General features: G+C 43.3%; 1 protein-coding gene across 3 annotated transcripts; it reads right to left on the bottom strand.

The window, feature by feature from the left end:
- Positions 1 to 739: 739 nt before the first annotated feature.
- On the bottom strand, positions 740 to 17,053 carry top3a (DNA topoisomerase III alpha). Of its 3 annotated transcripts, none has more exons than XM_083977245.1 (19): positions 16,565 to 17,053; positions 15,901 to 15,960; positions 15,736 to 15,809; positions 15,572 to 15,647; positions 15,289 to 15,397; positions 15,051 to 15,194; positions 14,672 to 14,842; positions 14,480 to 14,580; positions 11,899 to 11,973; positions 11,624 to 11,706; positions 11,021 to 11,231; positions 10,587 to 10,772; positions 9,805 to 9,934; positions 8,564 to 8,948; positions 8,279 to 8,425; positions 7,541 to 7,663; positions 4,532 to 5,352; positions 2,755 to 2,975; positions 740 to 862 (listed from the first exon to the last, which is right to left on the bottom strand). In XM_083977245.1, exons 1-18 carry the CDS (start codon positions 16,805 to 16,807, stop codon positions 2,800 to 2,802), a joined length of 3,315 nt encoding a protein of 1,104 aa, XP_083833371.1. In that variant the 5' UTR covers positions 16,808 to 17,053; the 3' UTR covers positions 740 to 862; positions 2,755 to 2,799. The 3 variants fall into 3 exon arrangements, with proteins under 3 accessions (XP_083833371.1, XP_083833372.1, XP_083833370.1); XM_083977246.1 differs by lacking the exon at positions 740 to 862 and having other exon boundaries at positions 2,137 to 2,975; positions 8,564 to 8,729; positions 8,835 to 8,948; XM_083977244.1 differs by lacking the exon at positions 740 to 862 and having other exon boundaries at positions 2,137 to 2,975.
- Positions 17,054 to 17,554: the final 501 nt, after the last annotated feature.

Genomic DNA, 17,554 nt, shown 5'->3' with positions numbered 1-17,554 from the left:
CTGTCCGTTTCTTCCCTTTAATCGTCTTTCATCTCTTGGGGACTTGAGCAGTGAGTCATGGTAGGCTACTCACCAGTGTTTGTGATCTTACTGCGATTTGTGGTGTTTTCATGTCACATATGAGCTGCACAGCGATCCAGCTTTATGCTGCTCCCGAGAGCACAACTTGTGACATCTGTGATGCATGTGCTTTTGTGGTGTAAATTGTGATTATGGTGTGAGCTTTGTCACTAATTAAAGCATAGTTTTCACAATTGTTACATGTCTTTTTCAGTTTCATTTCAGGAATACACTAAAAGGTTTTGCTTAATGTCTGCATAACTTCATGAGTGACCAAGAAACACCTCTAGATTTACTTGATACACAGAAAGAAACACTGGATGCCGCCTCTGCTTCTGCTTATGGCGACCTCGCGGTGCCCTCCATTGTCTCTCCTGTCCTTTATGGTGTGAGCCTACAGGGACGAGGTATTACGGTATTTGTCTTAAATGCAGTACGGGACGAAGGCAGCGCTTTTCCCGTAAGGAGGAGGTTATCGCTGCGATTCAGAGAAGAACCACGGCGACGATCACATGACTCGTTATCTGCCCGGATACTAGTGTAGTGCGGCGGGGCTGGGAGCCGAGGATGGAGCGGCAAAAAAACAACACGGCAGGACGGATCACAGCGCTCACTCCCACCCACATGTTATGACTCAACGTATGACTCACCAAACGTGCCAGTAAGAACATCATCGCTACTTCGCTGGAATATCAACAGAGTGGGGGGAAAAAAACAGGAGGGTAACTTACAGCCTCATACCGGGAAACCATACGTTTCTGGTTTATTCCCCTTTTGTCCCGGATCCTTTATCCCCGGAGCTCTGTGGAAAATAACACCATTAACACCCAGCGGTGAACTTTGTCTGGGAGCAGGGTTGTTATCTGACAACATTTATGAGTAGAACTACGTAGATACATGCAACATTTGCAGTGCAGTGCAGTGAGGCATTTCTTTTTACTACTTCTGCTGTAGTACTACTGAATGCAGCTGTGCTTCCTGATCACTTTGCAGATTATCATGAAACCTCTGTTGTTTTCATTAGCAGCACTTAACCAACCAGAGCTGCTAAATGCTACATACATTATTGCTTAAATATAATCCACTAATATGTTTTATGACAAGACTCTTTACTGTATAGTGAGCACGTCCACCAGAGGTGAGAGCAGGTCACAAGTCCAGTTATTAATGAGTGGAAGAACCTACTCTATTTAGGTGAAGATTTGGTTTATAATAATAATAATTAAGTAATAATAATAATAATAGTAATAATAATAATGAAAGCTGTTTACTTTAAGTAGTATAAACTGTATACTGAGTTATAACTTATTACTATTTCTATTCGTTACCTGCTTTTTTCTAAGTTGTCTTTCCTCCCTGAAGTCAAATGTTAGTATTCACAAGAGGTTGCCAGGTTTGTCTTCATTCCACTATAAATTACCAAATTATGACTCAAAAACAAAATGTAACTTCTCAATATCTCAAAATGCAAATTGATTAAAAATAATCAAATCAAGTCTCAAGTCAAAGTTGATATTTATATCATTGTCCTCAAATATATGACTTGAGTCCCCCACCTCTGATTACTCTCAAAACTATGTAGATTGTACATAAAAATACTGATATACTAAATTTTGACTGCAGGACTTTATTTTTACACTGTGACTTTCATTACGAGGACAGGAAATATGATTATGTAACTTTTTGCTCAATTTGCCCCAAATGGTTAAAAAATGTAAATAGATATTTGCAAGAGGAATAAAATCTATATATTTGCTCATTATACTTGTTGTGTACAGCAACAGCAGGGATGATCAAAGAACTGAAAGTGGAACTGAACGATGACTCAAAATAAAACCAAAACGAGAGCAATGGTTGGACATGACAACAATAGACTGAGAATAAAACCAAAACCAAAAACCAGCCGAACCAAGACAGAAACGTTAAGAACTTCGGATAAAACCAAAACCAACATTTGTCACATTGTCAGTCACACTGTGAGTCCTGTAGAGATATGAACAACAGAAGGCAACTGCACATTAAAGTTTATTATTATACATAAATATTCAGAAAATAAAAGATGGTACAGACGTTTCCACAGACCAACAACCTCTGTAAAATACTGGTGGTGAAAAGTCAACATATGACTACTTATTATTCACAAACCGTGTGCAAACACCTTTTCTTTAAAATACACATTTATTAACCAAAGACAGCATTGTGTCACAGTCACCGTCCTCCAGCTGATCTCAGTCAAGCAGTCAGGACTGTGAACACGGAGCAACACAATGGACGAGAGAATTAAAAAGCTCCAAGGCCAGCAGAACAAGTTTCCCATTAACTGTTGAGTACTTTCAGGTCACAGCAGTTATCACCACCTACACTACAAGTCTTAAACTTGTTCCGATCTTCAGTCTCAGTGTATACCATCTGTTTGTGAATGTCAAACTAAGTTTAATAGGAAAAGTTTTACATTTTGTCAAACATGCAAATTAAATTAACAGTCTGCCATCATCCCCCTGTAATATCTGAATTGTTTTTTTTAGTTCCTGTACAGATTAAACACAACCTGCTAGTGAGGTCTAGATGCAAGGTCTGAGTAAAGAGTTTATATCCCCATGTGTAGAGGCACTTCAATCTCAGTTGCAGCATATTTAAAAAAGTAAAATTTGACTCCACATTGTTGGGTCACAGACTTGGAACAACTTCACACACCTTCAGAGCAGCTTCACAGTTATTGCCTCCCCCCAGCGCCGGCGGTCACCGCTGGGGGCAGGTGACTCGGGTGTGCCCTGGCATGTGGCAGATGCCACAGGTGCGGGGTTTCTTAGCAGCTGGAGGTTTGTTGTGGGCGCCGTCTCCTGTTGTCCTCCTCCCCTTTCTCCCTCCGTCTCCACCTCCACCTCCACCTCCGTTGAATCCACCACCAAAACCACCTGAGACGAACAAACAGAGGTCAACAACACACACGCAGCACGAGACGGTTAGAGGTCACTGCATAAACAGCCACAAAAGACTCTTGTGAGCTCCCGGACTGACAGCAGAGAGTCTGCCTGATAAGTGGATGCCTCAAGGTCTCAGTGGGAGGGTTTGTGAGTCGTGACAGCTTTTCTTTATCATTAAGTAAGAACGTAGGTGAAAAGGAACGCTCTCTGTTGTTTGATCTGGATGTACATCTTTTCTGCTTGTATTAAAACATTTAAAATCATTTTACAAAGCATGAGCTGACGTCAGGCTCACGGCACGAAGGATTTGACAGGCAGATTACGGTGGTAGGACACTGAACTGTCAGAAACACAATGAGATGCAGAGTGAATGTTGGTCTGTGACGTGTTGTTTCAGTTACTGTAGTAACACGGCACCTGGGACTAAAGGGGATTTTCAGAGAAACGTTTAACCCTTTGACTAAAACGACAGACCTCAACTCTCTGGTCCAAAAAACGCACAATGTCCACTGAAAGTTCACATTTTGTGAGAAATCAAACCCATCACATAGGGTTTGCCAATGCCAACACTGAGAGGTGACTGTCCATCTTTACACAACCAAGGTGTAGAATGACTTTTTGTTTTCAAGATAATGTTTGGGCTTTTTACATCTTTATTATTCAAGGCCAGTATGAGAGACATGACATGATATGCAGCAAAGGGTCGCGAGTCGGACTCAACCCGGGGGTCGCTGCAGTAAGGACTATGCCTACCTGGGACTCTACGTTGTGCGGCACCAGAACGGCCAGAATGACTCATTTTTGTTACAGTAAGAAGTCGTAGCCTTTTTAAACCAAGTGTAGCTGTACTTTACAGTCCTCCTCATGGCCACGTGCATTTGTTTTCAATGAAGCCGATGAGAAGCCAGGTCAGCCTTGTGAAAGAGGTTATTGATCTCAATGGGTCTTTTATCTGGTTTAATAAAGGTAAAAGAAAAAGAAAAAAAATCAATCACTAGAGCAGTGGATAACGTTATTGATTATATACACGTTACGACGTGACAAGTTACAAGTCATTACTAACAATTACTGTAGCATAGTTCCTCTTTAACATCGACGTGCTAACATGCTCGTGTTTAATTGGTACAAGTTCTAGCAGGTAAAACCGAGGCACATGGGATGTCATTAGTTTCTCTTAGTTTTGACCTGTTGACGGCGCTGGATTAAAGGTCCAATGCACCCCTGTATCTGGTAGAGCACATACCACTGAGGCTCAGTCCTTGGAGCAGGGGCCAGGGGTTTGAATCCAGTCCAGGTCCTGTCACTCACTGTCCACATCACATTAAAGGCAAAAAGGCCTTCCCACAAAAACGTTTAAAGTGTTGTACGTCTGTACGTCATGGTGATCAATGCAACTATTGGTGGAGGACAGACTCACTGATCTTAGAGATTTGATTAATTTGTGCATGTGGGTGAGTAGTTCTGACTTTGTGAGGTCAAAGTTCTGTCTGGGACCATTTCAGTGTTTGGTTTTGGGGTTAAAGTGACGAAGTGTGTGAGAGTCTTACCTGACGGAGGTACGTTTTCATCCGACCACTGGAAGAAGCCACACTGCTGCTCTCGTGGTTTCCCGCAGGTGTGAAACGTCCGGCCCTTGTTTGGTCCGTCCTTCTGCACCGTGCGCGTCACCGCCGCCTCGTTACAGTTACACATCGTCTGTCCCGTGTCTTCTCCCTGCTGCCCCCCGCCTCCATCGAACCCGTTCCTGAACCCCAGCGAGGGCCTCGGAGGCTGGGAGACCCTGGGTGCGGTGGGGGCGCGTGCAGGAGGCCCTTGGCTCTGTGGCGCCCCCTGTTGACTCGGCTGATCTGCCCACAGGAAGAAGTTGCAGCTCCCGCCGTTGCACTTGTAGAACTGACGCCCTTGGTTGGGGCCGTCTTTGCGCACGGTGAGGAGGAGCGCATCCTGACCGCAGTTGCACACGATGGCGTCGCTGCTCGGGTCCACGCCACCGCCGCCGCCAGCGCCCGGTGGGGGTCGAGGCGGAGGGGCCCAGGAGGGCACAGGGGGGACGGAGGGTCGAGGATTGGAGCGTGGGGCTCTGGGTGGTGCTGGTCTCGGGGGCCTTGGGCCATCTCCTCTTCCTCCTCCTCCTCCTCCTCCTCCTCCTCCTCCTCCTCCTCCTCCTCCTCCTCCTCCACCTCCACCACCTCCGCCTCCACCTCTTCCTCCTCCTCCTCCTCTTTCACCGACCCCTCCCCCTCCGCCTGCTCGGAGGTACTTCAGGTCCAGCACCTCTCTGAGAGTCTCGTCACATCCACCGATGCAGCCAACAAACTCCAAAGGCATCATGGGAGGGAGGCTTCCCCTGCGGAACTTGAACTTCAACCTGAAGGACGCAGGACAAACAGGGGTCAGAGGTCATTGAGTACGCCCCGTTTGATGGAGCTGAATCAAAAAGCAGCTGCTAGCATGTCCACGCTCCACAGTAGCCGGTGCAGGAACGTGTTGTGGATGAAACTGCCAAAACTCAAGGAGCCCACTTCAAGATTTCGAGGCAGCTAAGAAGCTGTAATATGGGACGCAGTCAGTTCTGTAGCCAGTGAATGTGAAACGCTGGCACTTCTGACAGAGTGAACAAATGATCTTTCAGGAGTCTGTCTGTTACAACCACATCTGTGCAGCTGTGTCCATAAACCATTAAAAGGGGGATTTAATTAAAAATCAGAAAACATCTGGAACCAGCTGAGACGATTTATGGAAAAAATGACATTTCACTCACTGATTCTGTTGTTCACAGATATTCAGCTGAATAGAGGCTCATAGAGACGTATAGTGACGTGAGTAGCAGTTAAGATCCTGCATGATGCACCTGTGATTATGCCTTATTTTCAACAACAAAGCACAAATCATTACAATAAGTGAAATAAATATTTATGAATGTATATATTTCATATGTCTCAGCCTCTTATGTCAGGAGTGAGATGCCGGAGTAGTTGATGTAACTTTTCAGTAACTTGCACTTGTGTGTGTATGTTTGTGTGAAAATACAGCCGCTGAACAACACAGGGTTGACAGGACAACATTTGGGATAATATAGCAAGTTGCCATGGCGACCAGTGGGATGGCAGCAGTAAGCAACAGTTACTACAGCACTTACTGAAATCTGATTTAGAAAAGACAGTGATGTTGTTTTAGAGTAAAGTGTTGTAGTTCAACTTTGAGCTGGGAGCCAGAGCGGTTGCCATGGAGACGGATGCTGGTGTGGAGCACTTTGGCTCGCTGCGCGCGCGATCCTGCCCTATATTTGGACTGAGCTGAGGCACGTGCTCAAGGGGTTAACGCCCACTTCTTGCGTAAACACAGATTTTTTGACAAGTTTCTTGTTGCTGATGAAGCCGCTGAGAGATTCATGTGTGTCTGGACCGAAGACACCACAGAGACTCCCTCACACACACACACACACACACACTGTTCAACAACCTAACAAGTGCAATGTGTGAGTTCAGTGACGTGACCATAGAAAAGAAAATACTTTCAAAGTTCATTATGTGTAGTTACTGTGGATTAATCCTTCATTAGCGTCATATGATAATGAAGAACAGAAACATTGGCCTCTGTTGTGAATCAGTGAGGGTCAAACGTTTGTTGAGTCTAATTTGTGAATGTTTTAGTTATATCATGTAATTCCCTCTCTCTGATAAAACCTTCTCTGTAACTGTTTACTGCTGTGTGTCATTTCTCTACTGTTCTGCTTGTTTGCTTTAAGTGGCATTTTCATAATTTCCCTATTGCATCTTCATACGCTTGGGGGACTTACAAGAGACAGATCAAAAAAGACTAAGGGGGAATTCATACAGAGATTCAAAAAGCTCCTGACATCCCTGCTTCCCCTCTGAAATAACCTAAAAACACCCACACTACAGGAGTTGAAAAGGGCTCAACTGCAGGCAGTTAACCTCTAACACAGGTGAATATCATCCTGATTCCCAGGAAGGGGCTTAAAACACAAGGAAGAAAATGCCGTCTTCTGCTTTTTACAATTCAACCAGAACATGAAAGACAAGAGTGATGAGTGGAAACAAACTGAAAACACTGTTGGCATCTGTAGTGGTGTTGAGGATGTAAAGTACATGCTCAACACAACACAACCCCACTGATTCATCAGGCAACTACTTTGTATGTAAATGTGTGATTACACCATAAGAGTTTACATGTTATTTGCTTTGGGTTTTTTTTTTCTTTTCATTTTCCCAGTGGTCAAACAGGGTTGTTGACACATTCAGACAGACCAGTGCTATGAGTTGATGCAGCAGCCAATACAAGTCAAAGTAGAGTTTGGTAATGAACCAATGTATTTGAGAAGTTTTGATGTTGACCTGATGATGGCGCTAGATGAGAAGTTGTGATCATGTTGTTACAATTCATCCAGAGCGCGACGTGATTTCTTTTTTTTACGTCTCATCCAGCAGGTCTGGACTACAGCAGTGAGTAAGATGCTGCCAGTCTGATCATCTCATTCCACACACAGTCGATTGTTTTTGTATTTTGAAAACAAAAAAAAAAAAAACACTTACATGTGAACGGGGCGTGGCTGACAGGTGGGACAAACGCTGTCGTCTCTGCCGACCTCCAGCACTGTGTCGGGGAACCACACTGCTGTCTTACAGGCAGGGAAACCCACACAGGACAGGTACTTGCTGCAGGGGACAGGAGCAGGGACAAGACACACAGAGAGTTAGCGAGGGACACAAGTGGATAATGAGCTGCTGTCATCTTGTTCTAGTTCAGCTGCAACAAATATTTCTAAGCAGGCTGCGTTTTGTTTGACTACCTTTCAGATTACCTTTGGATTCAGATCATTTCAGCTCAATATAACAACCAACTTACAAAGCCAACTTTCTGTATTATGTATTCAGGGTCAGTTACGAAAGCTCGTCCTTGTTGGTGTGTTCAGTTAAGATCAGTTTAATGCATCTCTGAGCTGAGAAGCTCTGGATCTCTGTGACTAAATGTGTGACATTGTGGCAGCACCAAGAGGAGACAGCGCTGGTTTGCACTGAATTAGTCTCTGCGTGAGTCTCTGCAATGAGTATTACAACTCATTACCAAGGTGGGAAAGCAAATGGATAATTAATGACCTGCTTTGGAAAATGGACAGGTAGTTAATGAGCAAAACCAAACAGGGTGTGACATTTGTATGAAAGCCTCTTTCGAAGGGGATGAGCGGTTTAAAAGATTAATTAAAAAGTACAGAACAAAAGTAGCGTCTACTCTCGTTTCAGGCTCCCTTACTTTGTGTCTTGTTGTCTCACCTGTTTCCCTCCCTCTTCTTCTTCAGCACCATGTCCCGACCACAGTTAGGACACTTCCTGATGGGCAGCGGGATCTCCATGTCCAGCTGCTCCACCTCAGTGATCTCCTGAGCCGCGCCCAGATACGGAGACAGGGCTTCATCTAACCTGAAGCCAGAACAGAAACATGACTGTTTACCAACAGCCGGCCCAGATGCTGACTGATCCATCTTTGTGAAATATGGCAGCATTCTGTTTTTGTGTGCACAGCTGGTTGGTCAGGAAAAAAAAGACAGATTGACTAACTTCTTTGCCTTCCTGACAGACTCAATGAAGACAGTCTTGTATTTCTGGATGTGGTGCAGCAGCACGCTCCGTTTGTCCTTCCTCCCCTCTGATACCAGCTTCAGATCTGCCTCCAGCTCAGATCGCAGGTTTGGTTTGGACATCTCATAGCCCATGGAGTTATAACCTAAACAAACAGACACAGTTACAGAGCTGTTAACTATCGTGTGAGTGACGGGTGCGAGCGATGAAAGAGATCTGTGTGTGTGTGTCTGTGTGTGTGTGTACATACCTTCCACCAGCCCCATGCCGAGCTCTCCGGGCAGAAACCTCTGATCAGCTGTCAAGCCCACGTACATGCGACTCTTAATAGTCTCGATGTGATCTGCATGGGTCGCATCTGTGCCTGTAATGACACAGTTCAAACAAAAAGGTTCAATTAAATTATCTTAAACATGTCAGGTCGCGTTTGTTCTTTGTTGACGGGTTTACAAGGTGAACAAGAACTGTCTGAACTGGCAAATATCCACAGAACAGTAGGTGTGCTGTGGGATAATAATACAAATGTTCTCTTTACTGTTTCTCTATTGTTTCCTGCTGAATTTGGCTGCTGCTGCTTAACGCTAATTTACAGGGTCTTTACATAGTGTGATTAAATATGTATGATAATATATAAAAGAAACACAACTCTGTAATTTCATCCACCTTCATGGGAATATGTCTAAAAGAGACATCACCTCTTTTATTCCACATATTCCTCTACCATGTCAAAATCTTGTGCCTACATTACCCATAATGCACTGTGGCCTCCAACAGTTTGGTTGGAGATGATAGTTATGATAGTAGCGGCTATGCAGCCAAGCAACAAGCCTGAAGAGAGATGAGAGGTGGGCTACAGAGGTCTGCTAAACTCGCATCTTCACAACTACACACCCACAATTTTCTGCTCCTACTGATGTTGTTTATCAGACTCTGTGCAGCTCCCTGTGGAGCAACGGAGGCTTTAAGTCTTTTCACATATGCAGCAGCGCTCCCAAATACCCACAGACTCGTTATGTAAAAACACTGAGCCTTATAATGGAAGCCTCATTATGTTTGGTTTGACCGCATATTGTGCACATCTAAAATTCAGATGTTTGCAGGATTTGCCAATATGTTTCTCAGCTCTGATTTATTCATAGTTAAGTGTTTGAGTGTGTGAGTTTCTGTGACCACACACACTAACAACATATCTTCTATATGTTTGTGTGTCTGTACTCTACCAATGCCGTGCTTCTCCATCAGTGATATGAGGTCGGCCTCAGTCAGCAGCTGTGGAGGACTCGTCTGTCCGTCCACCATCTCGATAGCAGACGGCTGGAACTGTGAGCCCCGCTCATACACTGGAATCACCTATGACCGGTAAAGTGGACGTATTAAGATTTATTTGCACACAAGAGGAAAAACCAAGAATCCACCAAAACCGCACAACAACGTGATATATTAAAGAGGAACTATGCAAGATTTTTACCTTAATTACACAGGCCATTATTGTAAATAAGAACTCGTTCTTAATGATTCTGCCTGGTTAAATAAATAAAAATAAACACAGCTTCAGAGTAATTGTGATGGTTAAATAAATGCCTACAGAGAGAATGGAGGCTCTCTGCCTTCCACCTAGTGTCTCTTGGCTAAAAACCAACTTTGCAAGATCAGAGCCTCCGCCCGGTGTCCCAGTTCTCGTCTCGTTGGCACAGCAACACAAATGCGCCCCGTAACCCGTAATCCCTTGTTTATGATGGATAAGACTACACAAATATACACATCGTAACATGGTATATGATAAGTAACGTTATGTACCGCTCTGTTGAATGATTTCTCGGCGGCTTCATTGAAAACAAATGCACATGGCCGGGAAGAGGGTTAGCAAAACAGTAGAAAAGCCACCAAACTTGCATAGTTCCCCTTTAAATCAAGGTAATTTAAGCAACAATGTTACAATAATGTAGCTTTTGTTTTGTTTTGTTCTCACCCACCCACCAACAAAAAGACACACACACAATACCTTGGCGCTCCACCTGTCATACGGGTAAACATCCAGGTAGTTCCTTGCAATGATCATGAGTCCCGAGGTGGAGAACCTCTCCTGGGCGATGTCTATGTCCACCACCGTCTCCTGCCCTAGAGCATCCTGGGATACACAAGCCAGGAAGTGGCGGACAATGAACTCATACAGACGTCCTTCATTGCCCTGGAAATAGACGGAATAGAAAATTATTACTTCAGAATCAGTGATGGTCTCCACGTGTGTGTAAAAACACTGCAATGATGACTTTATTTTGTGTGAATGTAACTTCTATGTTTTTTTTCTCTCAAATACATTATTGTTGAACATGTCCCCACAGAGAGAGGACGACTTCAAACTTCAGCTCATGGGGGAAAAAAATAAACAAGTGAATAAATTACACACAAACTGAGCTCTGTCCTCTGTGTACATACCTGCAGATTACCACTGTACTTGGTAGGGTGTATGGGGGGATGGGCTTGGTCAGATTTTTTGCCCTGCCTCGGGTTCGGACCCCCGGGCTGGTTGAGCACCCGCTGGGCGAACGCCCCCCAGTCTTGACTTTGTGTCTGTTGCTCCACCAGGGGACTGAGAGCCAGGGTTTGGGGAAAAATGTTGGTTTCTGTGCGAGGGTAGCTAATGAACCTGATAAACCGAGCAAAAGAAGAAAAAGAAAAAAAAAAGATAAGTAATATTTGCACAAAGAAACTAAGATGGCACGCTCTGGAAATATGACATCGCTGGTAAACTCCTCTATTAAACGCCTGAAGCGCCAGATGGTGCATTCGCAAAAATAGGAACGGCTTTGAGGTGGTTTACCAACCTGCTAAACAAAAAATACATATGACCGTATCACTGACACAACAAAGCCTTTAATAAAGGTGGCTTCAGGCCAGCTTTCTGACTGACTGTCTGAAGTTCAAATAAAAGACATTTAGCATATGGTCGGAGGTAGACAATACGTTGCTGTTTGGACAGCAGGATGTACAAACGAACACTACCTGAAACGCTGCTTGTGCAAAAACCCACACACTCACCCCTGGGTGTAGAGTTTTTCTGCAATTTTCATGGTCTCTTTGGCGCTTATTCTCAGCTTCCGAGATGCCAGTTTCTCCAGTTCCTGTTGGTCAGATAAAGGTAGAGAAGTGTTGGTGATGGAGGGAGTAACCATCGCATGGGACAGTGACAGTGATGAACTCAATCTGTCTGTCTTTTTTAACCAGAAACAAAAGCAGCATGTGTGTGTGTGTGTGTGTGTGTGTGTGTGTGTGTGTGTGTGTGTGTGTGTGTGTGTTTGACTTCACACTCTTACCACAGTGTCCAGAGGCAGCGGTCTCCACTTGCTCTTGGGTTTGCTGGTTACTGAGGTGACTGTTGCTATGGGATCCTGGGGAATGAGTAAACGTTTATTCTTGTGTGTATTTTTTTTTTCCTTTACATGTGGCTTTTAGCCCATTTTATTCAGGCAGGTTGAAAACACATTTGAATTTAAATTTTGCTGCCGAGTCCTCTGAGTGAGAGAGCAGCTGCAGGTGGAGGAGACGTTACATGTGTGGATGCAGCACAGACACATATTTAATATTCACAGTCGGTACGTAACGCCACAGCATTTCTATGCAAACAGCATCAACAATTAGTGTTTTAACTTTATATTAAACCGATAAATTAATGTGTCTGATCAGGAAAACCACATCAACGTGTTGTCAAGATGAACGCTCTCTTCTCTCCTGCTTTGTTGATGCTGTGATACAGTATGAATACATTTTGAACCTGTTATGCAAGAGCAACAGTTAGGTCAAGTTTGTTTTCTGTGAGATGTTTTTGCCACTTGAAAACTGAACTGATTGTAACAGTGAAAAATAGAGGAATTGCAGGGGTGTTGGAGCTGAATGGTTTGAAGCAGAAGGCCAGTGGACTCCCTCAGCCTCCGACCGGTTTTTAACTGTAGGAACAATAGTTAAATATTTTCAACTAATCTAATTAAAGCGGTGAAAACGGGCCTGGTAGCTCCCTGCAGTGCTTTGTTCCTGATGACGGACCTTTCACTTCATATAGATCAACATGGGTGCACACAGACCATAATCTGCTGAGTGCAAAGATTCTGAACAAGGGATGTGAAACAAACACACATTCTGGTATTCATGGTACAAGGACGTGCACAGATGTGGTTGCGTGGGCAACACATGAGACATTCCTGCTAATGATTGAACACGAAGAGGAACTCAGTTAGAAATGAAATGTAAATGCAACATTGAAAACTAAACCAAATCAATAACAAGCTTTGCAAGTGTTTGCATGTGGCACTGATGAAGCTCCAATAAATGGACACGTGGTTTTGGGCAAAGAAAAGTAAAACAAAGAGGCTCAGAAGACGAGATGGAAACTGCAGAGTTGGACGATGAACTCTGATGGGTTCTCTCCCACAGACACATTGATATGCAAAAGATGTTTATTACTGCTGCTTTAATGTTGAATTAGTGATTTTTTTGTTGTTGGATGTATCACAATAAATATTAATGTCTTGTTTAAATAAAAATGATTTTAAAAAAACAATAGGAAGGACTATGCAAATTTCTCAAATAAATATAAAGAGATGCATGTAATTAAATCTTATTGATGTGTCTTTAGCTAATGATTTATTACTAAAAGCCTTACAAACTGACTAATTGCCACTTATCACTGTTATTACTGAAGAAAGGAGGAGTAAATCATCAAACTAACACAATCTGTGCTAGTCTGACCTGGGTGTGACTTCACAGTCACATCTCGCTCCATGTGCAACATAATAATTACATGTTCAGGAGCTGTGAGCAAACAGTGAGTGTTAAGGTCATAGGTTCAGACGACATCTCAATCCTGCCACCAGGAACATGATGTAAGGAAAAAGATGCTGAAGCACAGTCAACAAACGAGAAATTACAGAGCAACTTAACATGCTGACACATTCAACCTCACAATGTTTTTGATTTTAAGAGTGTACAGGTGATAGGCCTATTAACTGTGGCCTCATTAGAGTCTGATACTCTCATATGTTCCTGTAAAATATCATAGTGTCATAATAAATTAGAAACTTTGTATTTAAATTGTTTATTTTATGGTTTAAAATCAAGAAAAATACATGTTATTCTAAAAGTATTTTCAAATCTGTACAGCTCAGCTTTTGAGATGATGGTGTATTTCATTGTTGTGCATCCAACTTTTTATTTACTTCTTTAAAGCCCCTGTACAGACTTTTCATTTAGTGTTGATTTTGGCGGCCCCTGTGGACGAAAGCGGTGGTGTTTTGCCAGAATGAAGACTGCATTTCCCACTGTCGTGAAGACGTTTGTCTGCCCGGCGCGTGTAGATTTGATTTGGAAACGTCGGAAAAAAGACGGGACTTGTTTTGAAAACTTTTTTTTTTTTTGGCAGCTATCTGCGGTGAGGTATTCGTATTGTTTCGTCAGTGGTCCGACCCGACCATGCCTTCCAGAGGTACAGAATTAGACTACTGAGAAATAGCGTATCTTCACACTGATGGGTTCATTTGCTGTTGTAGGTAACAGAGACACATCAGCAGAAACCAGAGACTTTTGAATATCCAGTTAAAAGCTTTAGGGGCTTTAATATTGTTGTTTTTGACAAGCTTTGTAAATAGTTCATGTTGTCCCCTTCCAGTAGTAGTAGTAGTTATTTCTGTTTTATTTCTGTCTGTGGTACTCAGGTAAGTGCGGTAAGCAGTGTTTATTCTTTCCAGTGAATTGTCATATTGACAGCACTCTTATGAAACCTCAGATTTGTCCCTTTAAATTCTGACAATACAACCACAGAACTATATAAATTATACAGTGCAGTCTGGGATCTTTACAACATTACATGAGAGCGTGTGACAATGCGTACAAACAGGCACATACCTCCATGCAGATCTGGTAGAGCACCAGGCAGGCTGTGTGGTGGAAGAGGCGGTTTCTTTTCCAGTTGAACTCGACAGTGTCCTCCTCGACCTCATGAAGCACTGACACAAAGAATCAGCCCACATTCAGTTTATAATCCAAATACCTCTGTCTGAACTGGATTTGTGCGTTTGTGCGTAGATGAATGCATACCTTTGATCTTGTAGAAAGTCTCAGGTATGAAAGCTTGGATGGCTTTGAAGCGCTCCACGACAAAACCGAGAGTAGGAAACTGGCAGCTGCCGTACGAGATCAGCTGATTGGCTAGAGACTCGGGGAAGATCTTCTGCAGGCGAAGCGTCTGGAACCGAGTGAAGGACGCTCCTGCGGAAGATGAAGAAGAGAAGTTTCGAAGTGAATGTCTTTTCTGATATACGAAGCTACTTTTGTTGTGTCGTGGGTAATGTGACGTTTAACCAGAGTCATGATTATGATTAAACAGTGATTTTACTGTATTGAACCATTATCTTATGAGCTATTACATAATCCTGAAACAGTCTTTTTCACATGCACAAGTCTGTCGGTCCCTTACCTATCCGCAGGTCCAGCTCCTGACGGACATCAACAGCATCACTGACGTTGGCATCTGGCTCTATTAGAGTCTCACACGCCCTCCGAATGGAGTTGGGGGTTATCTCTGAAAACTTTGCCCTGAAGACTTGTATATTGGGCTTTACTAAAACACACACACACAATCATCCAAAGTTATTTATCTACAAAAAACCTGAAACTCTCTGGCAACAACGTACACAATATATTAATTAACGTACTTGCTTTGCAGACATCAATAACTTCAAAGCCGATGTTTTCTCCCTCTCTGTCACAATCAGTCCAGATGACTAAGGCCTGGCACTGCCTCACCTCTCTCTCTAGTGTCCGCTACAGAGACATAGAGGGTCAAAGAAGTTAGGACGTCAAAAAAATCACAGGAGGCTGTTAAAAGTTACCACCACTGACAACAATCAAACATCATAATTACCCACACAAAGACTGACACATCTGACAGTTTTGTTTAAATACAAATTAAGTAAAGGAGTGATCAATAAGAAATACCTTGATTGGTACCATGTTGTCTGGACAGTACTTCTCTACCTCAGCATCAAATAAGAGCACAGGATTGCAACTGTGCCTTTGGGGAGAAAATATACAAACACTTGTTAGACTTCTGCATGGCGCTGAATGCACAATAATATAAGGGGAAAAATATTTTAAATTACCATTTCTGGAACGGCGCTTTAAACTCCAGACCCAGTAAATGGCCTGATACCGATGTCATTGTTACTGACACATTCTGGAGGAGGATGGAGACGAAAACAAAATGAGCAAAATCAGGGACAGTGTTAACACAAAAGTGCAGAGATATGTGATCTGTGTTTACTGACCTGACCAAAGAGATGATATTCAAACTCATAGAGTTTATTGAACTTTGAGATCCCTTCCCTCTGAAACAGAAAAGGTGACAGTCATTACTTGACACCACAGTGGCAACTACTAACAACCCAGGTTATACTATTACTAAGACATTTGGGGAAATGATGTCAATCAGTGAGCAGGACTGTTAAAAGGCAGTAAAGAGTTTAATGTGATTTTATGAATTACTTTGATTTAACAGGTATATTTCTAATAGCTCTTATCACTATCACCCATTCATAGATGGTATTGGTAACACAGTGAACACCCCCAAATATGTAATAGCCTCTATTAAAGACTACCAAACTTATCTTGTCTCTATGTTTGGCCAAACCTCTGCTGTCTGGATGGATGTTGAATCACTGATCAGCTAAAACTGTTACAGTCCAGTGTTGTTTGGACCTCAGACTAGATACCTCATCAACTGATACAGGGCTACAATCTAATAAGTTCAGGCCCAAACCTCAAGGGTATTCATGCTGTTACATCTTTTTACAGAAAAAGTACAATAATTTCAGAACAGATAAACATTCACTATATGGCATTTATTTTGTGTCCATCGTTTCCTCATCACACTAGTCAATAACGGTGTGTTGGAGGTGAGGTGTGTGTGCAGCTGCAGGCGGACTGACTGACCCTCCTGGACGTGCCGCCGGACATGATCTCTGCGATCCCCTTGGCTGCGTCGTTCTTCTCGGCCACGCAGAGCACCCGCTTGACCTGCCCCCGGCCCCGGATCATGTCTGCCTCCTGCTCCGGTGCGGCTGCTGCTGCTGCTGCTGCTGCCTGACACCGGCCGCTCAGCGCCGCACAGAGGCACCTACTCCGCTGTAGTCCCGGTCGAAGCAAGGATCTCCCGAGGCGGAGCACTACGAGCATCCCTGGCCGGTCTCCCCTGAAGCGGCCGGCGGTCCTCCGGGCGGCCCCGCTGTAGCCGTTAGCATGTCAGTTAGCCATGCCGTCCGCTCCCACTAACGGTTAACAGGCGCTCGAACAGGGACCTGCGGGTGTCTAACTACACAGCGGGTGGAAGTAATAGGGAGAAATGAACGCCACTCAACGATATAACACTATTTGAAAACTTTGAAAGTACGGGTCGACCTCCGCCTGTTGTTTACAAATGGATAAATGCCGCGCGCTTGTCTGTCAAACGCTGCCGTATGCAAGGTCGCAACACTGTCGTAAAATCATGGACTCACCAAAACATGTTTTTTAATAATAGGCTATATTCGCCGAACTTATCGATTTTATATTATCTCTGCGTGTATATAACGTGCAATAATATATTTAACACATTTTTATAATGGGAATATTAACGGGAATAAAAATATTATATCACTATACGGTTAATGAGAAATACACCCTAATTCAGAAATTTCAATTACGCCGTGTCAGCATTCACAAACCAAACCTAAAACTACAACTACCACCGAGGACATGGACGGTAATTTAAACTCAAAAGGCTATATCTTAAAATTTTAAACATATTTTTCTGACGGATAATTAAATAATTCATGTTCCGTTCGTAAAGGGTAATAAGGAGGAACTCAAACTGATACAAGTGCTGATATTCTGGGGTGAAAAGTCAAAAGAAAATCAAATAAATACGAAATGTGCGGAAATTCA

The sequence above is a fragment of the Trachurus trachurus genome, assembly GCF_905171665.1.
Source record: "Trachurus trachurus genome assembly, chromosome: 8".
NCBI lineage: Eukaryota > Metazoa > Chordata > Actinopteri > Carangiformes > Carangidae > Trachurus > Trachurus trachurus.
The sequence above is the reverse complement of the archived record's forward strand: the minus strand, read 5'-3'. Positions and strand labels throughout refer to the sequence as shown.

Excerpts from the sequence above, each read along its gene's own strand:
- top3a (XM_083977245.1), bottom strand. The coding sequence starts at position 16,807 with ATGCTCGTAGTGCTCCGCCTCGGGAGATCCTTGCTTCGACCGGGACTA. Across the intron at positions 15,961-16,564 it reads CCGGCGGCACGTCCAGGAGG|AGGGAAGGGATCTCAAAGTT; the intron begins GTCAGTCAGTCC and ends TTTCTGTTTCAG. Across the intron at positions 5,353-7,540 it reads CAGCCACGCCCCGTTCACAT|GTTGAAGTTCAAGTTCCGCA; the intron begins GTAAGTGTTTTT and ends TGCGTCCTTCAG.